General features: G+C 48.2%; 1 protein-coding gene across 6 annotated transcripts in view; it reads right to left on the bottom strand.

The window, feature by feature from the left end:
* Positions 1–417: 417 nt before the first annotated feature.
* nrip1b (nuclear receptor interacting protein 1b) overlaps positions 418–18,826 on the bottom strand; it is a 44,991-nt gene continuing 26,582 nt past the window's right edge. For 4 of the 6 annotated variants that reach the window (XM_039777283.1, XM_039777284.1, XM_039777282.1 and 1 more), the window contains one exon: positions 418–4,548. In XM_039777283.1, coding sequence (XP_039633217.1) covers positions 474–4,091 — 3,618 coding nt within the window. In that variant the 5' untranslated portion in view covers positions 4,092–4,548 and the 3' untranslated portion in view covers positions 418–473. Of the gene's footprint in view, positions 4,549–15,973; positions 16,011–17,283; positions 17,380–18,826 lie in introns of those variants that run through there. The other 2 variants (XM_039777285.1, XM_039777286.1) reach the window with 2 other exon arrangements.

The following is an 18,826-nucleotide window of genomic DNA, read 5'->3' as shown; positions in this document are numbered from 1 at the left end:
AACATTTTTGGGAGTCATCAATAATAAATGTTGCCTGAAATGTTCTCTCTAAATGTTTGATGGCAGGCGACAAAAAGGGGGACATGGAATAGTGATATGTGTACAATTCAGATGCATATAATAAGGGTAAGACCAAATTGTAAAGGAGGACTCCATCGTTAACTAAATTAAATATGTGGTGCATGATGATCGCCATATGGGAAAGGTTCCATTTGTGACAGCTGTGTAGTTCTGGTTGAATCATTTTGTACCATTCCATGACCTCACTATTTAAAATAGAGAAAACAAATGCAAGTATGCATTTGAATATGAACTTGCTCTATTCCACAATAATAATAATAATAAAACAAATGTTGCATTATTTGTCCCATCAAACCAATTTGGCAAGTCATTTTAAAAAAAAAAAAAAGAGGAGGGAGGGGGAGTCAATGAATTTGATTCCACTTTGTATTTTTCCGTAGTTGATACAACTTCTACTCATACGATTGGCTCAGCCCCTGGCTCTCATGGCTGTGCTTGTCATTGTTTTTCGGTGATTGCGGGACGGAGCTCAGACTGTGTTCATAAGCATGCATGTCACTGATCGGCTCTTCTTTAACTCGGACCACGGACTGGGTTCCCTCCGCCTGCTCCCGCGCCTCCTTTCGCAGCTGAATGCTGCCCTTCTGCAACATGTAATACAGGATGGGGTTGGAGCGCGAGAGCCGCGGAGAGTCCAGGTTCGAGTCACAGCCCTCCTCCTCCTCGTTCTCCTGACTACTCCATCTCACGGGGCTCTCGGGCTCCTGCTTGACCAGAGTAGGGGGGTCCCGCTTTTGAGTGACCGGCCACGGAGCTGGGTGGCGACTCCAGGGGCAGTCACCTGCAGGGGGGGTGGGCAGCGGTCTGAGATTACTCGGAAGCCCCGAGTTTAGGGAACCGTGGGGTTGCCAGCCGGGCAGGTGGAGGAAGCTGTGGTTATGGGCAGGCTGACCGAGAACGCTGCCGTTGGCCTTGCCGTTGGCCTGCAGCACGGAAGGACTGGGCGTCCCCCGGGGCTGCTGGGACAGCTCCTTCAGGCAGTTGTCGGAGAGCAGCAGCTGCTTGAGCACATTGAAGCCCCGACTCTCTCTGGTGAGGGTTTCGCTTGGCGGGCTCCTTGGCGGAGCCTCCTCTTCCTTCACGTTCCTCGGCCGTTCGGGCTCTTCCCGAACAGCAGACGGTGCAAAAATGTTCATGTCGCCACCGTCCGCTGCTCTTGGAGAGCTGGTGTTATGCAACCTGTCAGTCCGATCAGAGCAGAGGCGTCTCTTCTTAGGACTGGGGCTTGGATACTCCCTCTGTTCCTCTTTAACCTGTCTGGGCTGGGACTCGGCCTGCATAGCAGAACTGGTATAGTAGGTAGCAGTCTGTTGTTTAAGCAGCTGGCTGAGGAGGCCATATTTTGCTATGACCTCCGCAGGCCGTGGTTCTGTTTTTAAGTCCTGCTGAGAATCTGACAGTGGGCTATTCTTCTCATAGCCACTATGTCTCTTTCTGCCACTCGAGTCCTCAGACATGGCCGAGGGCTGACCCACCTCCCCCGTGAGCTCAGTTTTGACCTTTACTTCCAACGGGGGCCCATTGGAGCTGTCACAGACGAGGGCACCGGGGCTCTTGTCATAGCAACCCCCTGCAACCTCCACACTCCCCCTGCCGCTGGGCCTATCTTTGCGGCTGACCGTAGCAGTAGCCGAGCCGGTTCCTAGAAGGAGCTGCAGCACGGTGCGCCTCTCCAGAAGGTTCTCAATCTGCGATGAAGGAGAAGCTTCCTTCTGACTGAAAGGTGTGCCACTGCCGGAGGGTCTGTCAGAGAGTGGAGTGGTGGTGGTCCTGTGGATTGGAGCATTGAGCCTTTCCAATAGGGCAAGGGGCCTACTGGCCTCAAGCTCCTGACCCAGCCCTTTGCTGGATGGGATGGGTGGGGAGGAAGAAGCTGTGCCACACTGAGCCAGATTTTGTAACAGTTTACTGGCACTGAAGGCAGGCTCTGAAGCCTTCTCAGCAGGGAAGGCTTTAGACTTACACAAATCCAAGGGGCTGGACTGGACATGGGGGGAGGAGTAGGAGTACGGGGACAGCGCACCACTGGGGTCACGACTAAGTGAGTAGAGGGGCTGGGCTGGGGCTGCAGGTCTATCTATGGGGCTTTCTGTCCTGGTCTCCTCCCAGGGCACGAGTCCCTTTGGTTGGTCCCGAGACATGGTGGCCATAGTTATATCAAGTGGCAAATCCTGGTTGCCTATGCTTTTATTAACCATCTCATTATTTCTGCGCTCAAGAAAAAGCTGCATAAGCGTGACCTTAGAGTGCGACTTTCGGTCAGGGCTCACTTCAGGCTCCTTGCTCCTGCACGCGTTTGATCCTGATGGCTCTGGCTTCCACTTTTTTATTAAAGATTCTGTTAGCTTGTCCAGGGAGGAGGTAGAGATAGAGGAGGAGGAAGTAGTAGTAGAAATAGCGGTGGAAACGGAGGAGACGACAGTAGAGCTTGGTGAAAAGGCGGTGGCGGAGGGTTGAGCAGAAGCTTGAGGAGAGAACGCAACTGGGGTGGAGGAAAACACTGTGGTGGAAGAAGACAGGGTAGAGGTAGAAGAGGAGAAAGAGGAGAAGGAGGAAGAAGGGGTGGACGTTTTGGGCCCCGTGTCTTGCGCACTGGCCCGGCTTCTCATGGAGAGGTCAATGGGAGAGCAACTCCAGTAGGAACTCTCCGCATCGCTGCTGTCCTTGGCCAGACTCCTCTCCTGGACGGAGCACTCGCTGTCCGACGTGACCGAAGAGGAGCCGCTTGGCGCCAGGACGCCACAGCTGTCCTCCAGGTGCCCGTTCTTGGTCAACTGCTTCTGGTTGTTGTGGTTGTTGAGGAGCAGCAGCAGCAGGCTGCTGCACGTCTGGGGGGGACGGGTTGGACGGGAGTCAACGCCTCGCTTCTCCCTGGGGGGTTGGCTGTGAGCGGGGCTTGGAGCATGTGTGGGAGCGGGTGGGGAGCTTTGGCTGTGGCCACGCAGCAGAGAGGGGCTCTGGGGACTGGACAGGGCCGCTCGAGGGAGTGCTGTTGTTACCGTGGTTGTTGTTGTTATTCCGTTTTGGGTTGTTAAGGAGCTTAGCGTGTCTGGGGCTCCAGGCAGATTCCCTCCCACACTAGGTGGCCTTTTGTCCGGCCCGTGCTGCTGGTTTGCCATGGCGGCTAGTCTCTCGCTGGCAGATCTCCCGGAGAGCTGGGCTTTGAGCGCGTGCTCTCTGGAGTACTGCTGGAGATGGGCTTCACTGGACAGCAGCAGGGCCAGCTGACTGCAGGCCACGCTGGGCTTGGGGGAAGGTGCTGGACTAGAGCGGATTTTCACCATGTTGGCCACCGCCTTCAGACGCTCCGCACAGGACACGGATTCAGCTGTAGCAGAGGCGGCGGGAGGCGTGGCGCTGTGTGCTGACCGAGGGGATTCTGGGGGTCTGTCCTGACTGTGTCCCCGCCGACTGTAAGGTGTGTTGCTGTGACTTTGAAGCTTGCTCTTCCTCATTAGGCCCTTCAAACGGCTTGAGGCTGTCCCGTACACAGGAAGTGGCTCTTTGTCCGCAGGTGGCGCCTTGGAGGGAGAGGAACACTCACTGGGGGGTTTATTGGAGTGCTGAGACATTGCCACACTCTGAAGCCGTGAGCTGAATGACTGAAGCAGGGAAGCCAACAGAGTGCTCTCCCCAGCGTGAGGAGATCCCTCTAGTGCTCCATTTTGCAGGCCTCCCCCTTGGCCATTCAGCTCCATTGGGGGTGAACTCATCCGCTGGTTCCCTGGATCATTCCAGGCTCCAGAGCGCAGTAGGCGGGCCTTCTTCAGGTGCTGCGAAGAACCTAGCGTGGGCCCGTTGGTTCCACCCTTGGGAGCTGTGGGGCCATGGTTGGGCAGTTGCCCGCACACCTTGTCAGCCTGCTCCTGGTTGCTGTGGGCAGCCTCAGACCTCCCGCTTGCTGTGGCCCCAGGCCCGGCTACCACTGGATGCATCAGTAAACCTTCCAGATAAGTTAGAACAGCTGAATCCTTGTGTGTCTCAGGGCCAGGCTCCTCCCCATGAGTCATGTTCAATACTAGGATCCCCTCGTATGGTTCAGCACGGCTACTGGGAAACAAATGTCCGCTACGTCATCTGGTTGACAGTGGCATGCACTTCCTAAATACCGAAAAGAAGGCAGGCAATTGCACAGAGTGAGTCTGCAGGGGGCCAAAGGATGCACTGACCAGATATGATCCCTTTCGGTAGTGGGCAGTCAGCACCGTGGTGAAACTGCAACCATGGTTGGAGGCAATCTGGGGCAGGTGGGCCTCCCAGGCATTGTTGTATGCCTTTAAAGACTGTAGGATCCCAGAAGGCCCGGCTCCAGGCTTATGTGAGTAGCAAGCGAGGAGTCAGCGGGATTTCACCACAAAGATGTTGACACATTCCGTGGCTGTGGATGTTTGGGATGTCTGTCCTAAAGGCCTGGCTGTGGTTCTGTCAGTGGCGCCTTCTCAGCTTTGCAGATCTCACACTGGGGACCTATGGGAGTAAGAGAGAAAAGAGGTAGAGAGGGAGGGAGGCAGGCAGGGAGAGATGGTTGGGTGGAGAAAAAGAGGAGAAAAAGGAGAAACCGTGTGAGAAGCGGGGATTTGCACAGCACTATATCACATTCATTTCACCACCTTGTCTGCCATCTCTGTTACTTAGCAACATTTCAGACTGACTGCACACGGCTCCTTCTCCTCTCTGCACTCTCCCCTCACAGCCACCGAACAGACGACAAATGTAGATTAGGCCTGATTGGATCCAAATTGAAAATTCAAGCCCACTACCTTGAAAACATTCAGGTCTTGAGCTGTAAGCCCCTTGCAGCGATGTCTTTCAAAAGTGAAGGGCCTTGTGAGAGCTGTGAATAATTTCTTATGCGGCTTGTCATTTCAGTGGATTATCCCCCCCACCACCACCTCCTGCTCCTTATGCACTTGAGCAGCGTCTCACACGACGCAACCCCTCGGTCTACACAAAGCAGGAGCCACCCACCCACTCACTCACTCACTCACCCACATGCACACAAGTAAGCATTTAAGCATTCATGCCTAGACATAAGCATGAAGACATACATACATGTGCATGCATACCCTTACGCAGATTAAGTGAAAACAGGTCGGGTGGCTACTCAGTCTCACCACTGTATTGTGTTTATTAACTCTTGGCCAGCATAAACCTTCACAAAGCTTAGCTCTTTTAAACCTGAATGGTTTTTAAATCAGAGACGAGGGCTGCAACTAACGATTATTTTCATTGTCACCGTCTCGCTGTTAATCTGTCGATTATTTTCTTGATCGATTAGTAGTTTGGTCTTTATGTCAGAATGTGCTTGACGAAAAATGACGATCGGCGTTTCCCAAAGCCCAAGACGACGTCCTCAAATGTCTAATATTTGTCCACAGCTCAAAGATATTCAGCTGACTGCCACCGAGGAGAGAAGAAACTAGAAATTACTCCCATTTAAGAAGCTGGAATCTGATCATTTTTTCATAAAAAAATGACTCAAACCGATTAAATCAATTATCAAAAATAGTTGGAGAATAATTTAATGGTTGACAACTAATCCATTATTTGATTAATCTTTGCAGCTCTTTTAGAGACAACAGAAAAACACGACCTGATTCAATGTGATGGGAGTGGTGTTTACGGGTACAGTACAAAGGCAGTCACAGCAAGGATATAGCTAACAGACAAGCTGGATTCGACTGTCAAGTTTGTGTGTGTGTCTCTGTGTGTGTGTGTGTGTGTGTGTGTGTGTGTGTGTGTGTGTATTGAGGGGTATAGAGGTAGCTTAAGGATCAGGTGCACCTGTCACACCAGACCACTGTCAGGCGGGCCGAGTTGGTGACACTGGGGTGAGCACAGTGCCAGTTGCCATGACAGTGTCAGCAGCGCTGCCCTGGGAGACCTCTGCTCTGAACCCTGTCAGAGTGGTTTCCGTGGATACAGGACACCTCCGACAGTCCTGGCCGCGTCCCATAAAGGTTAATTAATACAGAGCTTCCACCTCGCCTCAGCTGCCGCCCCGTGTCCTTTCCCGATGCCTTTCCTCACCTTTGGTGTCCGCTGAGTGGACCGACAACGCAGGTCACACGGCAGGACAGCCGCCCTTGATTACGCCGAAAAGGCCACGGGCGACCCACGCCGCCACTAGCCTAAATACTTCACAGGGAGCAGTGGCGAGAGCCAAAAAAACAACAAGGCAGCGGGCTTCTAATCAGGCTCAAATCCATCGCCGTGGCCAAGGTCCACAGGTTGTCATGACGGTAAGGGCGACGAGGTGGCACGTTTTAAATGCCACCTTGAAAATGAGCCGGGATTAGAAGCTGGATTTGAAGTTGATTAGTGCGCGACTCGAACCAAGTGGCCGCCGGGAAAACAATCAGGTCGGGACTTTGAAGACGGTGAGGCATTGTATGGAATATAATCGTTTTATTGAGATTGGCCTATCAGCGTCAATTACAGTTCAAGGCCACTTTTAAGCTGATGACCTAAATCTGACAACAACAAAAGCCAACCTGGCCACACTGGCCCATCTGACGTCTGCTGTCATGCTAATCTTAGATGCTCAGGATTAGGGCTATTTTCCCGCCAGTGAGCTTAGCGCAATTATAATAGAATGCCCTGTAACACCTTGTGTGATCAGCACAGTGAACACGTTCACGTTTCACCTTCCAACGTGGCTGGGCAAAGTAACTAAAATGCCGTGAGACAGTTAGTGAGAGAGAAAGAAAAATGTAAATGGGAAAGAAACACTGACACAGGTTTCAACATGGGGAATTGTGTTAATCTCTCTGCTGCTGGCAGTGAACCTTTGGAATTACAGTTGACCTTGTCTATGTTTTTGCCCAGAGAAACTTCAACACGGAGCAGACAAGCCAGCACAGGGACACGATGACACAGCACTATGTACGTTTATATGCAACAGAGCTACCGCATTCGCTATCTCGCGTAAAGCACAAATAGCTCTTTAAACAAAGTGGGCACCTTCGGGCTCTTGAGAGACACGTAATGACAGAGCCCAGCTACAGCAAGGGCAAGAAAAAATATGTCCTCCTCAGTGACAGAGCTCTGTTAACAAATAAATGACCTTAATATAGGGAGAGCTGTCCTCTGTACTGAGCCCCTAAAGCATGCAGCCCTCCTCCTTTCCTCTCTCAGAATGTGTGATGTGTGTGCATTACTATTACATTATCTCCCCTGGTGTATACATTGAAAATGACCTTACACATCTGTTAACATGTCATCTCATTGGTGGTGGCACCCAAAAAGCCTGACCCCCTCCCCACCCCCCCTCCCACCCACCCACCCGTGGGACACCACAGCACCAATGAGCTGCTCTACGCTTTCTGTGGCGATTATCCATTATCCTTGACAATGTCAGCCAATGACAGAGCAGGCACCATTCTAAAGTGATTTTTACCCCTACAGTCGGCCACGTACATGTGAGAGGGAGGGCAAGTGATGGGGAGGGGTGAAAGCTTCATCATCCCCCCCCCCGGCTGGCCGGCTCTTCATCTATTTCTCTCTCCGCTTCGCTCCTCTTGTACTTCAAGAGACACCAGGAACAGGAAAGGCCTCTGCACTCTCAGCCACTGCCTAAGTTACATAGATTTACCAGAAGGAGACAAAAATAAATAAAAATAAAAAATGTTCCGATGTAGATGTCATGGTGACCTACGTTCCCTCCACCGATTACATCCATTACCACCCACTGAGGCTACATCCACTCCGTTTTGGTTTAAAAAGGAATATCTTTTGCTACGTTTACGCCTTGCGACCACACTACTCCGGCGGTTGCCAGCCCCTGAAATGGAGACATTTGGAAACACCGCTGCTCCCGTTTTGGTTTGAAATCTCCGCGGTTGTGCTGTAGTCTGGACGGGCACAAACGGAGACCTTCGGAAACGACTACGCACATCAGTCAGTCTTATCGGTTAGGTAGGCTTACACACCTTTCAGTAACAGTTCCACCTCCTGGGCGGTCCAAGCTGATAAATCCCTGCTCTTACGTTTCACCGCTGTTGTTCTTTCCCCAAAGTTTTTTTTCAGTATTTAAAACTTTTACATCAGGGGTGTCAAACTCATTTTCACTAAGGGCCACACTGGAAAAAGAGAATCCCACCAAGGGCCAGACAAGTAGAGTTTATTTCTTTTCGTTCAGACTTTTTTGTGGCTTTCTCAGACATTCGTCCCCTTTTTGTAAATTTGTTGCTTTTTCCGACATTTTTGTATGCTTTTTGTCGCATTTCTGTTGACATGAAGCCCTACAAAAGTCATCAAAAGAGTTCCTTAGCCATCGTAGAATTTAGCAAATCAAGCAAAAACAATGATTTTTTTTTAACAACAACAACCTATTTCACAGCCTGAATATGAAAACTCTCTGCTGCTTCTGGGGGAAATTTCTGAGTCTCAGAGTCGGCAAATCTGCCAAATTCTGCTTTGAATGACACGTAAGTGCATTTTAAAAAACACTTTTGGTTTGGCGCACAACTAGGCGGGCCAAAATTTATTGTGAACCCAAACTGATATACGGGCTGGATCTAAATCTGCAAGGGGCCGGATTTGGCCCGCGGGCCTTGAGTTTGACACCTGTGTTTTACATCAATGATTTTCAACCGCAGAGTAACGTCAGACAATCTGCTTCCTGTTTACACCGACATGCGCATGCCCAGTGTACGCCAATGGTCATGTGATGTGTGTTGTCAGACGTGTTAATACGGACGGAGATTAGCTACAGCTACTGGAGCTAAAACGCTTGTGTGCATGGAGATTGTTTTTTGTCTCAAAATGCCCCTTAAAATGAAAACCTGGGCGCCTGGGTAGCTCACCTAGTAGAGCGCGCCCATATAAAGAGGCTTAGTCCTCGACACAGCGGCCGCGGGGTTCAACCCCGACCTGCGGCCCTTTGCTGCATGTCATTCCCCCTCTCTCTCCCCTTTCAAGTCTAAGCTGCCCTGTCGGAAAGAAAGACCAAAAATGACCCCAAAAATAATCTTAAAAAAACAAAGTAAATACATGTACTATATACTACTATGTAAAATACATAGCCGTGTGGATGTAGCCTGACACAGGCATGAACACATTTACTGTTAATATAACCTTTTTGATGATAAAAAAAGTGACTTCCTGAATGACCTCCATTGTCTGGAATGGTAATCCATTTAAGCCATTTAAAATGTATGAGACCAAACAAAATAATTAAAAAAAAAGGGAAAGAGCCAAAGGAGCAGCAGTTAAAGTCAAGGTCAGTCATTCCGCCAAGGCTTTTTCCACTTGATGCAACAGCTGGTGTCCATGCGAAGCTCTGGGTGTTAATAAAAAGTGACAATGCTGCCCAAGCCGTGTGTATTACTAATGTCTGACACCAGCCTGGCAGATGTGTTCCCCTCTGCATTTAAGGGGAGTCAAGGTTAAAGGAATTTAAAAAGGAGAGGCGATGCCTAAACACTATTATATCATGTAATCTGCAGCCCAGCTCCGCTGCACATACTCAACAGGGGTAGCGCACTTACACATGCGGCGTGACCGCTATTTGTAAATTCAATATGGCCTGACATGATTAAATAAGGCAAAAACATAAGCTACCTGACCAAACGCGGGTTGTTCCAAGACTTCCGCAAGTGAACGAGTGCACCAGAGCAAAGTTGAATTAAAAGCTCTCGTTCACCTTGAGAGAGGTGAACAAGAGAGTAACATGCTCCCGAACAGCAGGAGAGCTAGAGCCAGAAAATGGTTTTCTTTTGCAGATAAGTCAATCAGGACAAAATAACAATGAAATGCAATATGCAGACACATGTACGCCCACACAATGAGAACTGGGGCACTCTGACCCACTTCTAAGGATGCATTGACCAAACAAGTCACGCATAGCACACATGCCTCCCGTGTGCACACACAGAAATGTCGTGCATGTACCCTACATAATGGAAATGTCATACATGAATGCTGGAAAAAGTTAGACCCTCTTGTGTTAAGTAGCACCGGCGATCCATGGGGAATCATCCAACTGAGAGCACTCGAATGTGAGGAAGAGTGTGTGATGACTGAATGCTAACATTTCAGACATGGGACGAAATAGGGCCGGAGTGCTAACGTTGTTGCCCTGCATCTGGCCTTGGATGAGGAGTGCGGGGGAGGATTTTAACTTCATCTGTACTCATCAGTACAAAGAGTTCTTGGGGTTGAGAGAGAGAGGGAGAGAGCGAGCGAGCGAGAGATAGAGAGAGCATGGAGGAATTCATGCACACTGATGAGTCATCTAAGCGGTTCAGAGCCCAGCTGACTGGCAGAAGACCCAGGCAAAGTAGCCAGTGCTATGACAATATCACTGCACTATATCGGAGACATGGACGGTCTCTCCCCCCCCCCCCCACCTTACATGTCCAGGCGTGCATGGATGTGCTTACAAAAATGTTTGTGTCCCTAGTAAATATTTGTGTGCCCATTTGGAAGACCCACCCAAAGGCCATTTCCTGAGTGGCTGAGAATTGGTGCGTCAATTAAAACACACACACATTCTTTCTTAATGAGCCGTGGCCGCCATCAATCTATACCTCGTTCGTTTCTATTGGGCTCCGAGGTAATCTTCTGCTTATATCGCCTGTCCAAAATGGTGCTCATTTCCCTCTCCATTTTCCATTTGTAAACACTAGTGCTGGAAATAGGAACAGATGATTGCCCCATGGCCGCCACGCCAAAAGGCAGAGCAGGGCTCTTGAAACAGACTGCAGTGGTGATGTCTGAGGGAAATGGGCCACTTTGCAATTGAGATCAAATGTCCCACTGTCAGGCTGCCCTGAAAGCTGGATAAAACCAGCTAAACAACATTGGCCGTAAATGAATCATTTCCATAATATCCTTGGCATCAGGCCTGAGAAGGCTATATTGCAATGAGTCAGCAAGATGATTTTTTTGGGGTTAAAAGATAACTGCTTTTCCTCTTTTAACTCAGTCATTTGGGATGGCTTGGAGTAATACGGTGTGTGACTGAGGTCTAAGTGACAGGAAAAGAAGAGGACATCTCTGCTACCATTTTGCCTTTCATAATGCTCCCATTGACCTACTTTCTATTTTTTAAATCATCCTAATGCTCTGAGTGAGGTTGGAGAACAATATTACAGGGTACAATGGGTTGTGAAGGGACATTCCATTAGAATCATTAAAAACCCTATTTGTATTTTACTTGAGTAAGAATGCAGTCCTGTCCAACGTTGCACATTTAAAAAGGACTCTTTTTAAATTAATTGCACACATACAATTAGCCTGTAAACTGTATAACTGTAATGTATGACAACTGTGTGTAACCGTTTCCAGGAAGATCTCTCAAGCAGCACCAGTCCAGTTGGCGGGGGCAGAGGCGACGACATGCCGATGAACAGGAGACTTCATCAGGATTAGTCCTACACCTGGCCCTGATGGCCGACCCAGTGCCCACAGACCAATAGCAGGCGCGACCAACAACAACGAATTTAATTTGGCATCCGGATTAATAACCAAACACACCGTGAAATAGGCTACAAGTTGGCAATCCACTGAGGGTGTCACCGCCCATATGTAAGCGGAATTAGTAATCTACCTTATTATCCAACTACCCCCAAATATATAAGCGACAGAGTAGGGCTGGGCAATATGTCGATATTATATCCATATCGTGATATGAGACTAGATATCGTCTTAGATTTTGGATAGGTTGCCTTTTCCTGGTTTTACAGGCTGCATTACAGTAAAATGTCATTTTCTGAACTCACCAGACGGTTCTAGCTGTTCTATCATTTGCCTTTTCCCCCCACTTTCATTATATATATAGTATAGTCATTATATCCACATTACTGATGATTATTTATCTAAAATCTTAGTGTGAAGATATTTTGTTAAAGCAATTCAATTGTATTTATGATATCAATTCATAACAAGAGTTATCTCAAGACACTTTACAGACAGAGTAGGTCTAGACCACACTCTATAATTTACAAAGACCCAACAATTCCACCATTAGTCAACCCTAGAATATCGCCGCAGTATCGATAATGAGGTATTTGGTCGAGAATATCGTGATATCGGATTTTCACCATATCGCCCAGCCCTACGACAGAGATAAAGTAAACTGCAAATGAATTCCCTTAAACGCTAACTCTTGGAGGACTATGTGTATGCCCCATAAGAGCAACAGTGTTAGGAAACAAAAGGAGGATCTGCTGCTGACCGCACTTCCACACAATGCAAGGGTTTTGATAACGGATAAAACAAGCAACAATATGCTTTCCATCCTGCCATCCTGCCACCCCAAAGGACCTTGTACCACCCTGCTCCCTGTTGTTACACAACCTGGAGAAGACCCAAGTGTCAGCTCTAGATAGACAACCTCAGCTATTCTGGTTAATGTTACAAGCCTCATGGGACTCCTTTTTCAAACTCAAACACTGGACAAAACATATTTCAACCAGTTATTAAGCGCAGATAACCCAGAGGTTATTATAATGGAATACTTTCCATCACTGCTCTGTGGGCAAAGATGTTTGCTGCTGCACTGTCATAAACACATATTCCCAAAAACCAGGTGTACTTGACAAGAGTTTAAAAAAAAAAAAGGGTCCGAAGATTTTCGGAAAGTTTCAAGGGAAATTATCTTGGGAATGTTTTCACAGTGGCATGTCTTATAGCAAGTTTTGGTTAAAAGTATGCTCATTTTAAAAATAGTAGTAAACTGCATGCACAGCCCACACTACTGCCAACACTACTGCACTGTCTGCTTTCATGTAGCCATGTTATATTATATATTCGTATGATATTTCAGTTCGCCAGCAGATAACAGCTTCAAGCAAAGCACACAGTTTATACCTGCTAGTTTTTGATAGCTAGCTGTTACCATGGGGGATGTACTGTAGCTGGAATGGTATTTCCATTCATTCTTTATTGTAAAACATATTTATAACGTATTATTTAACGTATTTATAAAGCAGTTGTTCACTTTAAACCCTTTGTTTGCACTCAGTGCACATTGTTGGCTCACATTTTCAAAGTATCTTTCCCCATTGTGTTTGACAAAGTAATGGATCTATTTGGCAAATTGATGAATAATGTCTGCTTATGATATGGTAAGTACAACCTGAGCAAATGACCCCTATATTTCCATTTTAATCCCACTATTTCCCATACATTCCTGTTTATTCCCACCTCAAATACTCCCGGTATTTTGCAACCCTAGTCAACTTTAAATGTTCCATGGGGCCAAAAGAAAATACATTTAGTTGTGAATATTGTATATAAGCTGACAATAAACATTGACCACCTGTGTCATACACACGGGCATTGGGATAATAATGGCAACAAGGCTGACGGATGATGAACAATAAAGCGGTGGCCATTGTTACACAAAGGTGACACTACTTTGGATTTCGGTTTAAGCCAACACTAAAGCAGTTCGTAAACCCAACTAAACCTCATCAGAGTTATTGCCAGGAAGAAAAAAAAAAAAAACTTGGGAGAGAACCTGTTACATTACTGCAAACAGAAGTATAAAGCTTTACCACTGCCTTAAACCCTCTAAGACACGTTACCTCTGTTTTCTTTTTACTGCTTATCCAACAGAGTATGAGTCAGCTCTAGTGCTGACTACTGCATATAGTCCAGTATTTAAAAAGTAACTGTACATCCCATAAACACTGTAATATAGAATCCTAATAATGGGCAGTTGGAACGCTTCATTTAAAACCCACACCACAAGAATCTAGCACGATATAAGAAGGTCCTTGGCCATTTCCATCTCTACAAGACAATGGGAGAACTGACCCCATAACTACTGTTGGAGTTCTACAGTGGGACATCAAAAAATACTGCCAATATAAAGGACTGTTTATCTTTATATCATACATTTTGCCAGGCTTGGGAGTTAGATATGAAAACAGAGTGTAAGAATGTATGCAAATACACAGATATAATACAATTTTCTTCAAGATTAAACAGCGGGAAGATAAGGTGTGAGATTTTCAACAAACTCCCTCTTTATGTGGTAAAAGTCCCTTTTTTGATGTGTGCCAAGATCACCAATTGAAGTAGAGATAAATCCATATCGTATAGACATTAGGGCAGGACCCACTTTATTTGGCTTGACCTCCTCCTTACATTTAAGCCTCCCCCTCGCAAGTAAGTCTTAAAAGCCAACACACAGGGGGCTGCACTACGTACGTACTAAATACAGCATGGTTACTGGAGCCCTACAGTAGGAGAGATGTGAGGCCCTGTCTGAGCTGCTCTTCATCTGTCCAGTATTTGTTGACGAGCTGCCCTGGTCAGGAAATATGACCATAGACAAATATCAGGTTGATCCCAGGTCCTTACATAACCACCTCCCTGGACAGTCAACACCAGGGTTGGGTATCGTTTGGATTTTTACGATTCCGATGCCGAACCGGTACTTTTAAAAACGATTCCGATTCCTAAACAGATTCTTGAAAAACTGCAAAATGACAACAAAGAAAGGCTCTTTTATAGATGTGGTAGCCATAATATGCTTTTATGTCCGTTTTGGTGAGCCAGGAGGGAAAATTTGGCATTTTAAAAGTAGCCTACATTTACGGTAGCTAGCTAACGATAGACTACAGAGAAAGGGGGATATCTGTATGTCCGTTTTGGAGCGACAGAGGGAAAACATTTCAGTCGACACATTAAGTGGAACCAATATGAGGAACCAAAACTTGCGTTCTAATCCGGTCCGATTCCTACCGGTTGCGTAGGAACCGGTTCCACAGTGGAACCGGGTTTCGGTACCCAACCCTAGTCAACTCGAGCCATGGTAAATTGGGCAGAGAATCTGAGAAAAGAAAAGAAAAATACTTGTCGAATAAATTACTTTTTGGCAGCCCAATTCATGTTGTTTGGTTGGTTCAGAGGGATTATTTATAACAGTGTATCACAGATTACCATGCTGAAATAACGAACCCGCTTCTGCATTCAAACGGGATCCTTTTAATACAGGTGGACTAGATTAAGACTGCGCTCCAATCAACTTTCAACGGTCGCATTTGGTCAGTAAATGGAGGGTTCATGATTTTGGGTCAGGCCCGGGAGACCAGCAGGGAACATAAACATCCTTGCAGTGGCCGCGGACTATTGGCAACGCCGTGTGTGCAACTGACAAGCTGAACTGATCAGGGTAATTGACTTTTTAAATTTAAAATTTCACAGCGAAAGGCCTGTTCAGGGCCGAGGAAGTAAAGACGGAACTGTCTTCCTTTACAATTTGGTTCAGTCCCCCAATGATAAGAGTAGAGGGGCATTTGAACAGAAGTGCTGTATCTGAATCAGTGGGTCTCAATTCTGGTTGCCATTACTCAAACTACTGCTGGGTTTTTATCTAAGCAGAGGTTAATTGCAATTAATTGCCTTCACCTGGCAGCCCAGGCGTTATTAGTCCCTGATTGACTAGCTAGAGGGAAAACCAGCAGGGCTCAGGAGCCTGAACACCATTATTGAACCCATCATTTAACGTGTTGTTGGAAAATCATCAATCGACGAGCAAAACAAATAAAAAACCAATTTCGCTAAACTTTTGTTGCCTCGGAATTGATCGGGGTCCCTTTACTGTAACCAAGAGAAACACAGCAGCTGTCAGCCTAGACGCAGGCAAGCACGGTGGCCAAGGCTTGCAGGAAATGAGTCTGTCTTCCCTCAGTCAGCCATTGACTATTAAATCAGACAGAGAGACGTAGACAAGGCCAGCACCCAACTGCAACCCGCCTATTATTCCTCTGTAATGAAGAAGGAGACGGAGAGGACGGCGCAAACTATCCAGTGAATGTAGTAAAAAGTTCCCAACGGAGTAACAAAAAAAAAAAACTCAACGCTAAGCCAAACGCTAACACACGACTCTGCCGTGGATGGGAGGCGAACGCAGACACACACCGTGCTCCCATACCTTGTCATCCTTAGCTGTGGAGGCTGATACAGGTAAAGTGCAGTAATCAATTTGCTCTACTGGCAGGAGTGCTCCTTTAGAATACAAATCAGGCTTCCAGCCCTCCCCTCTTCCCTCCTTCTCGCCATCCCTCCGCCCCCCTCTGCCTTTCTCCTTCCTCGTTCACCTTTCTCATGACTTGACACCACCCACCCCACCCCTCCCCCCCACCCCAGTGCCCCAGACCTGACCAAATGCTGAAGGAGGGCGGGCTGTCTTCTGCACAGATAACTGCTGCCACTAATCAAGCCTACGTGCACCGGGCCGTGGGATTAAAAGAGCTTGCACAGCTTGACTCAGGCACTGAATGGCGTTAGTGCCCACACACACACACACACACACACACACACACACACACACACACACACACACACACACACACACACACACACACACACACACACACACACACACACAAAGCCAAAATAAAAACCTATAGGGAAGCCAGCAGCGTCTCGTCCTAGAAACACACACTCACACACACACACACACACACACACAAGCCTCGACGAGCAAACAACACAACAAGGTCAACTTAAAAGCTGATGTTAGGTGAACATTCTCGGGCTATAAAAGAACACACACAAGAAGATTAGATCTAAATTTACTCCGCCAGCCAAAACGGGACTCGGTGGTGAGCCACCCATCTCTATCTCTCAGAACACATGTCACGCAGGGAGCCGCGCTGTTGTGCGCATCTAAAGCGAGAAAAAGGAACAAACTCGACTGTGAATTGACAGGGCCTTAATTCCCGTTCGTTTTTCATTTGGAGAGATGGCTTACTAGGGGAGGGGGGAGGTCTCTACACCATATCAAACACATACCGGAGTAGCCTGGAGGCTGTAACAAAGCATCCTCGATGTTACGCTGCGCAAACACACACACACACACACACACACACACACACACACACACACACACACACACACACACACACACACACACACACACACACACACACACACACACACACACACTCAGGCAATAGGAGTGTGTGTGTGTGTGTGTGTGTGTGTGACGGGCAGCGAGAGAGAGCGAGAGAGAGCGAGAGAGAGAGAGACAACGCTACCTTATGCATCAGCAGGGATATTTCATTATGTACATAACGAGTGCCATTAATCGCTCTTAACAAGAGGACACAACCTCACCTTGGCAGTCTCACACACACACAGCAGGAAGGTGGAGGGGCGGGTGAGGTGGGGGGGAAGGGGGGCGGGGGGGCGGGGGGGGGGCATGGAAATATCTACAGTGCTACAAAAATTAAAATTCACCACACTCGAGGATCCGCCGCCTACTTTTGACCGACCACATCGCAGCCCCCGGGGGTGTGTGGAGGCAAGCCAGCAGTCATATAGACGCGGCTCAATCTGATAGACACATAAAAACAGGTGGAAAAAAAAGTTAAAAAAAAGAGAAGAAGAGCAGGGGGAAGAGAGGAAATAAATATATAAATAAAAGTAAGGGGAAAAATGCCGCAGTGGCGGTTGCCAGCGGGGGCCCGTGCCCTTGACATACTGACACGGGTGGAAGAGGGAGGGGTGGGTGGGTACTGTCATGTGACACTTGTCATTCGCCTGATCACCCGCCCGCACGGCCACCTGGCAAACATCCCCAACCCACCCCCCCGAACCAACCCAAACATCTCGCCCACCTTGGTGCGACCTCATCCTCCCCTGACCTGACGCCGCCTGCAAACCCCCTCCTCTTCCACCTATGCCCACTGCCCCCCCCCCGCCCCCCACTCTCCCCAACTCTGCAGTCCTAGCACCCTATCCACCCCACCCCTAGCGCTCTGTCCCCCCACCCCTCTCCCTCCCCCGCGGCTGTGCAGCAAGGTCAGGCGGGTCACCGTGTCCTCATCTGTAATCCGCTGCCATTCGTCAGCAGCCCCGGCCCGAGAGGAGAGGCAGGCGCTCCGACGAGGGGAGAATGCCCAATTAGGCAGCTGACACACACACACACACACACACACACACACACACACACACACACACACACACACACACACACACACACACACACACACACACACACACACACACACACACACACGGCTCAGCACAGTAGAGCAGGAGAGAGGGAGGGAGGGAGGGAGAGAGGCTGCAGAATCAGCCTACTGTCCACAGACACAGAGGGTGGGTTGGGAGGGGGTGTACATGAATCCTTTCAGCTGTGTGTGTCTGTGTATTGTTTTGGTGTGTGTGAGGAGCAGTTGGGGTGGGGTGGGGGGGTCAACTACAGTTTAGACGTATATGACTGCTATCGGAGGCATGTCAACAGAAGGGCGAGCAGGGGGTTGCAGACTTTTGAGGTTTTAGTGGTTAAATCAAATGTTAGGAAAGGGCAAGAGGGTGCAGCATTAGCACCATCCACCACAAATGGATGAATATGGTGAATATGCAAGTGGCTGCACTCGCCAGCCCCCCACCAAAAAAAAATGTAAACATCACCTAGCCACTTGGCTGGTGGACAAAAAAAAAAAAAAATAATAAAAAAGTGATTTTTGCACCCTGAGCTAGTGCTATTCATATCTGTAACCACAAGATTGATGAGATGATGAGGGAGAAGTGGCTGGGTGCTACTGGGGACAGGACAACATGACAGGTCAAGCCCTGTCTAATGGCCGGTTGGCCATTCAAACTGAGAAGTGGCTGGACAAGGTTTAAAAAAAGAAATACCTGGCAGGTGATTGGATGAACCATCGGTCTACTATGTCTGCCACTGTTGATTTGAACAACCGGTCGCGGCCGTCACACGCACACCCAAACCACGCCCGTAGCTGCCTGTAGCTCCTCGCCGGACGCCGATTGGCTG

This window comes from Perca fluviatilis, chromosome 16, assembly GCF_010015445.1.
Source record: "Perca fluviatilis chromosome 16, GENO_Pfluv_1.0, whole genome shotgun sequence".
NCBI lineage: Eukaryota > Metazoa > Chordata > Actinopteri > Perciformes > Percidae > Perca > Perca fluviatilis.
Note: the sequence above shows the minus strand (reverse complement) of the source record. Positions and strands in the feature narration are given on the sequence as shown.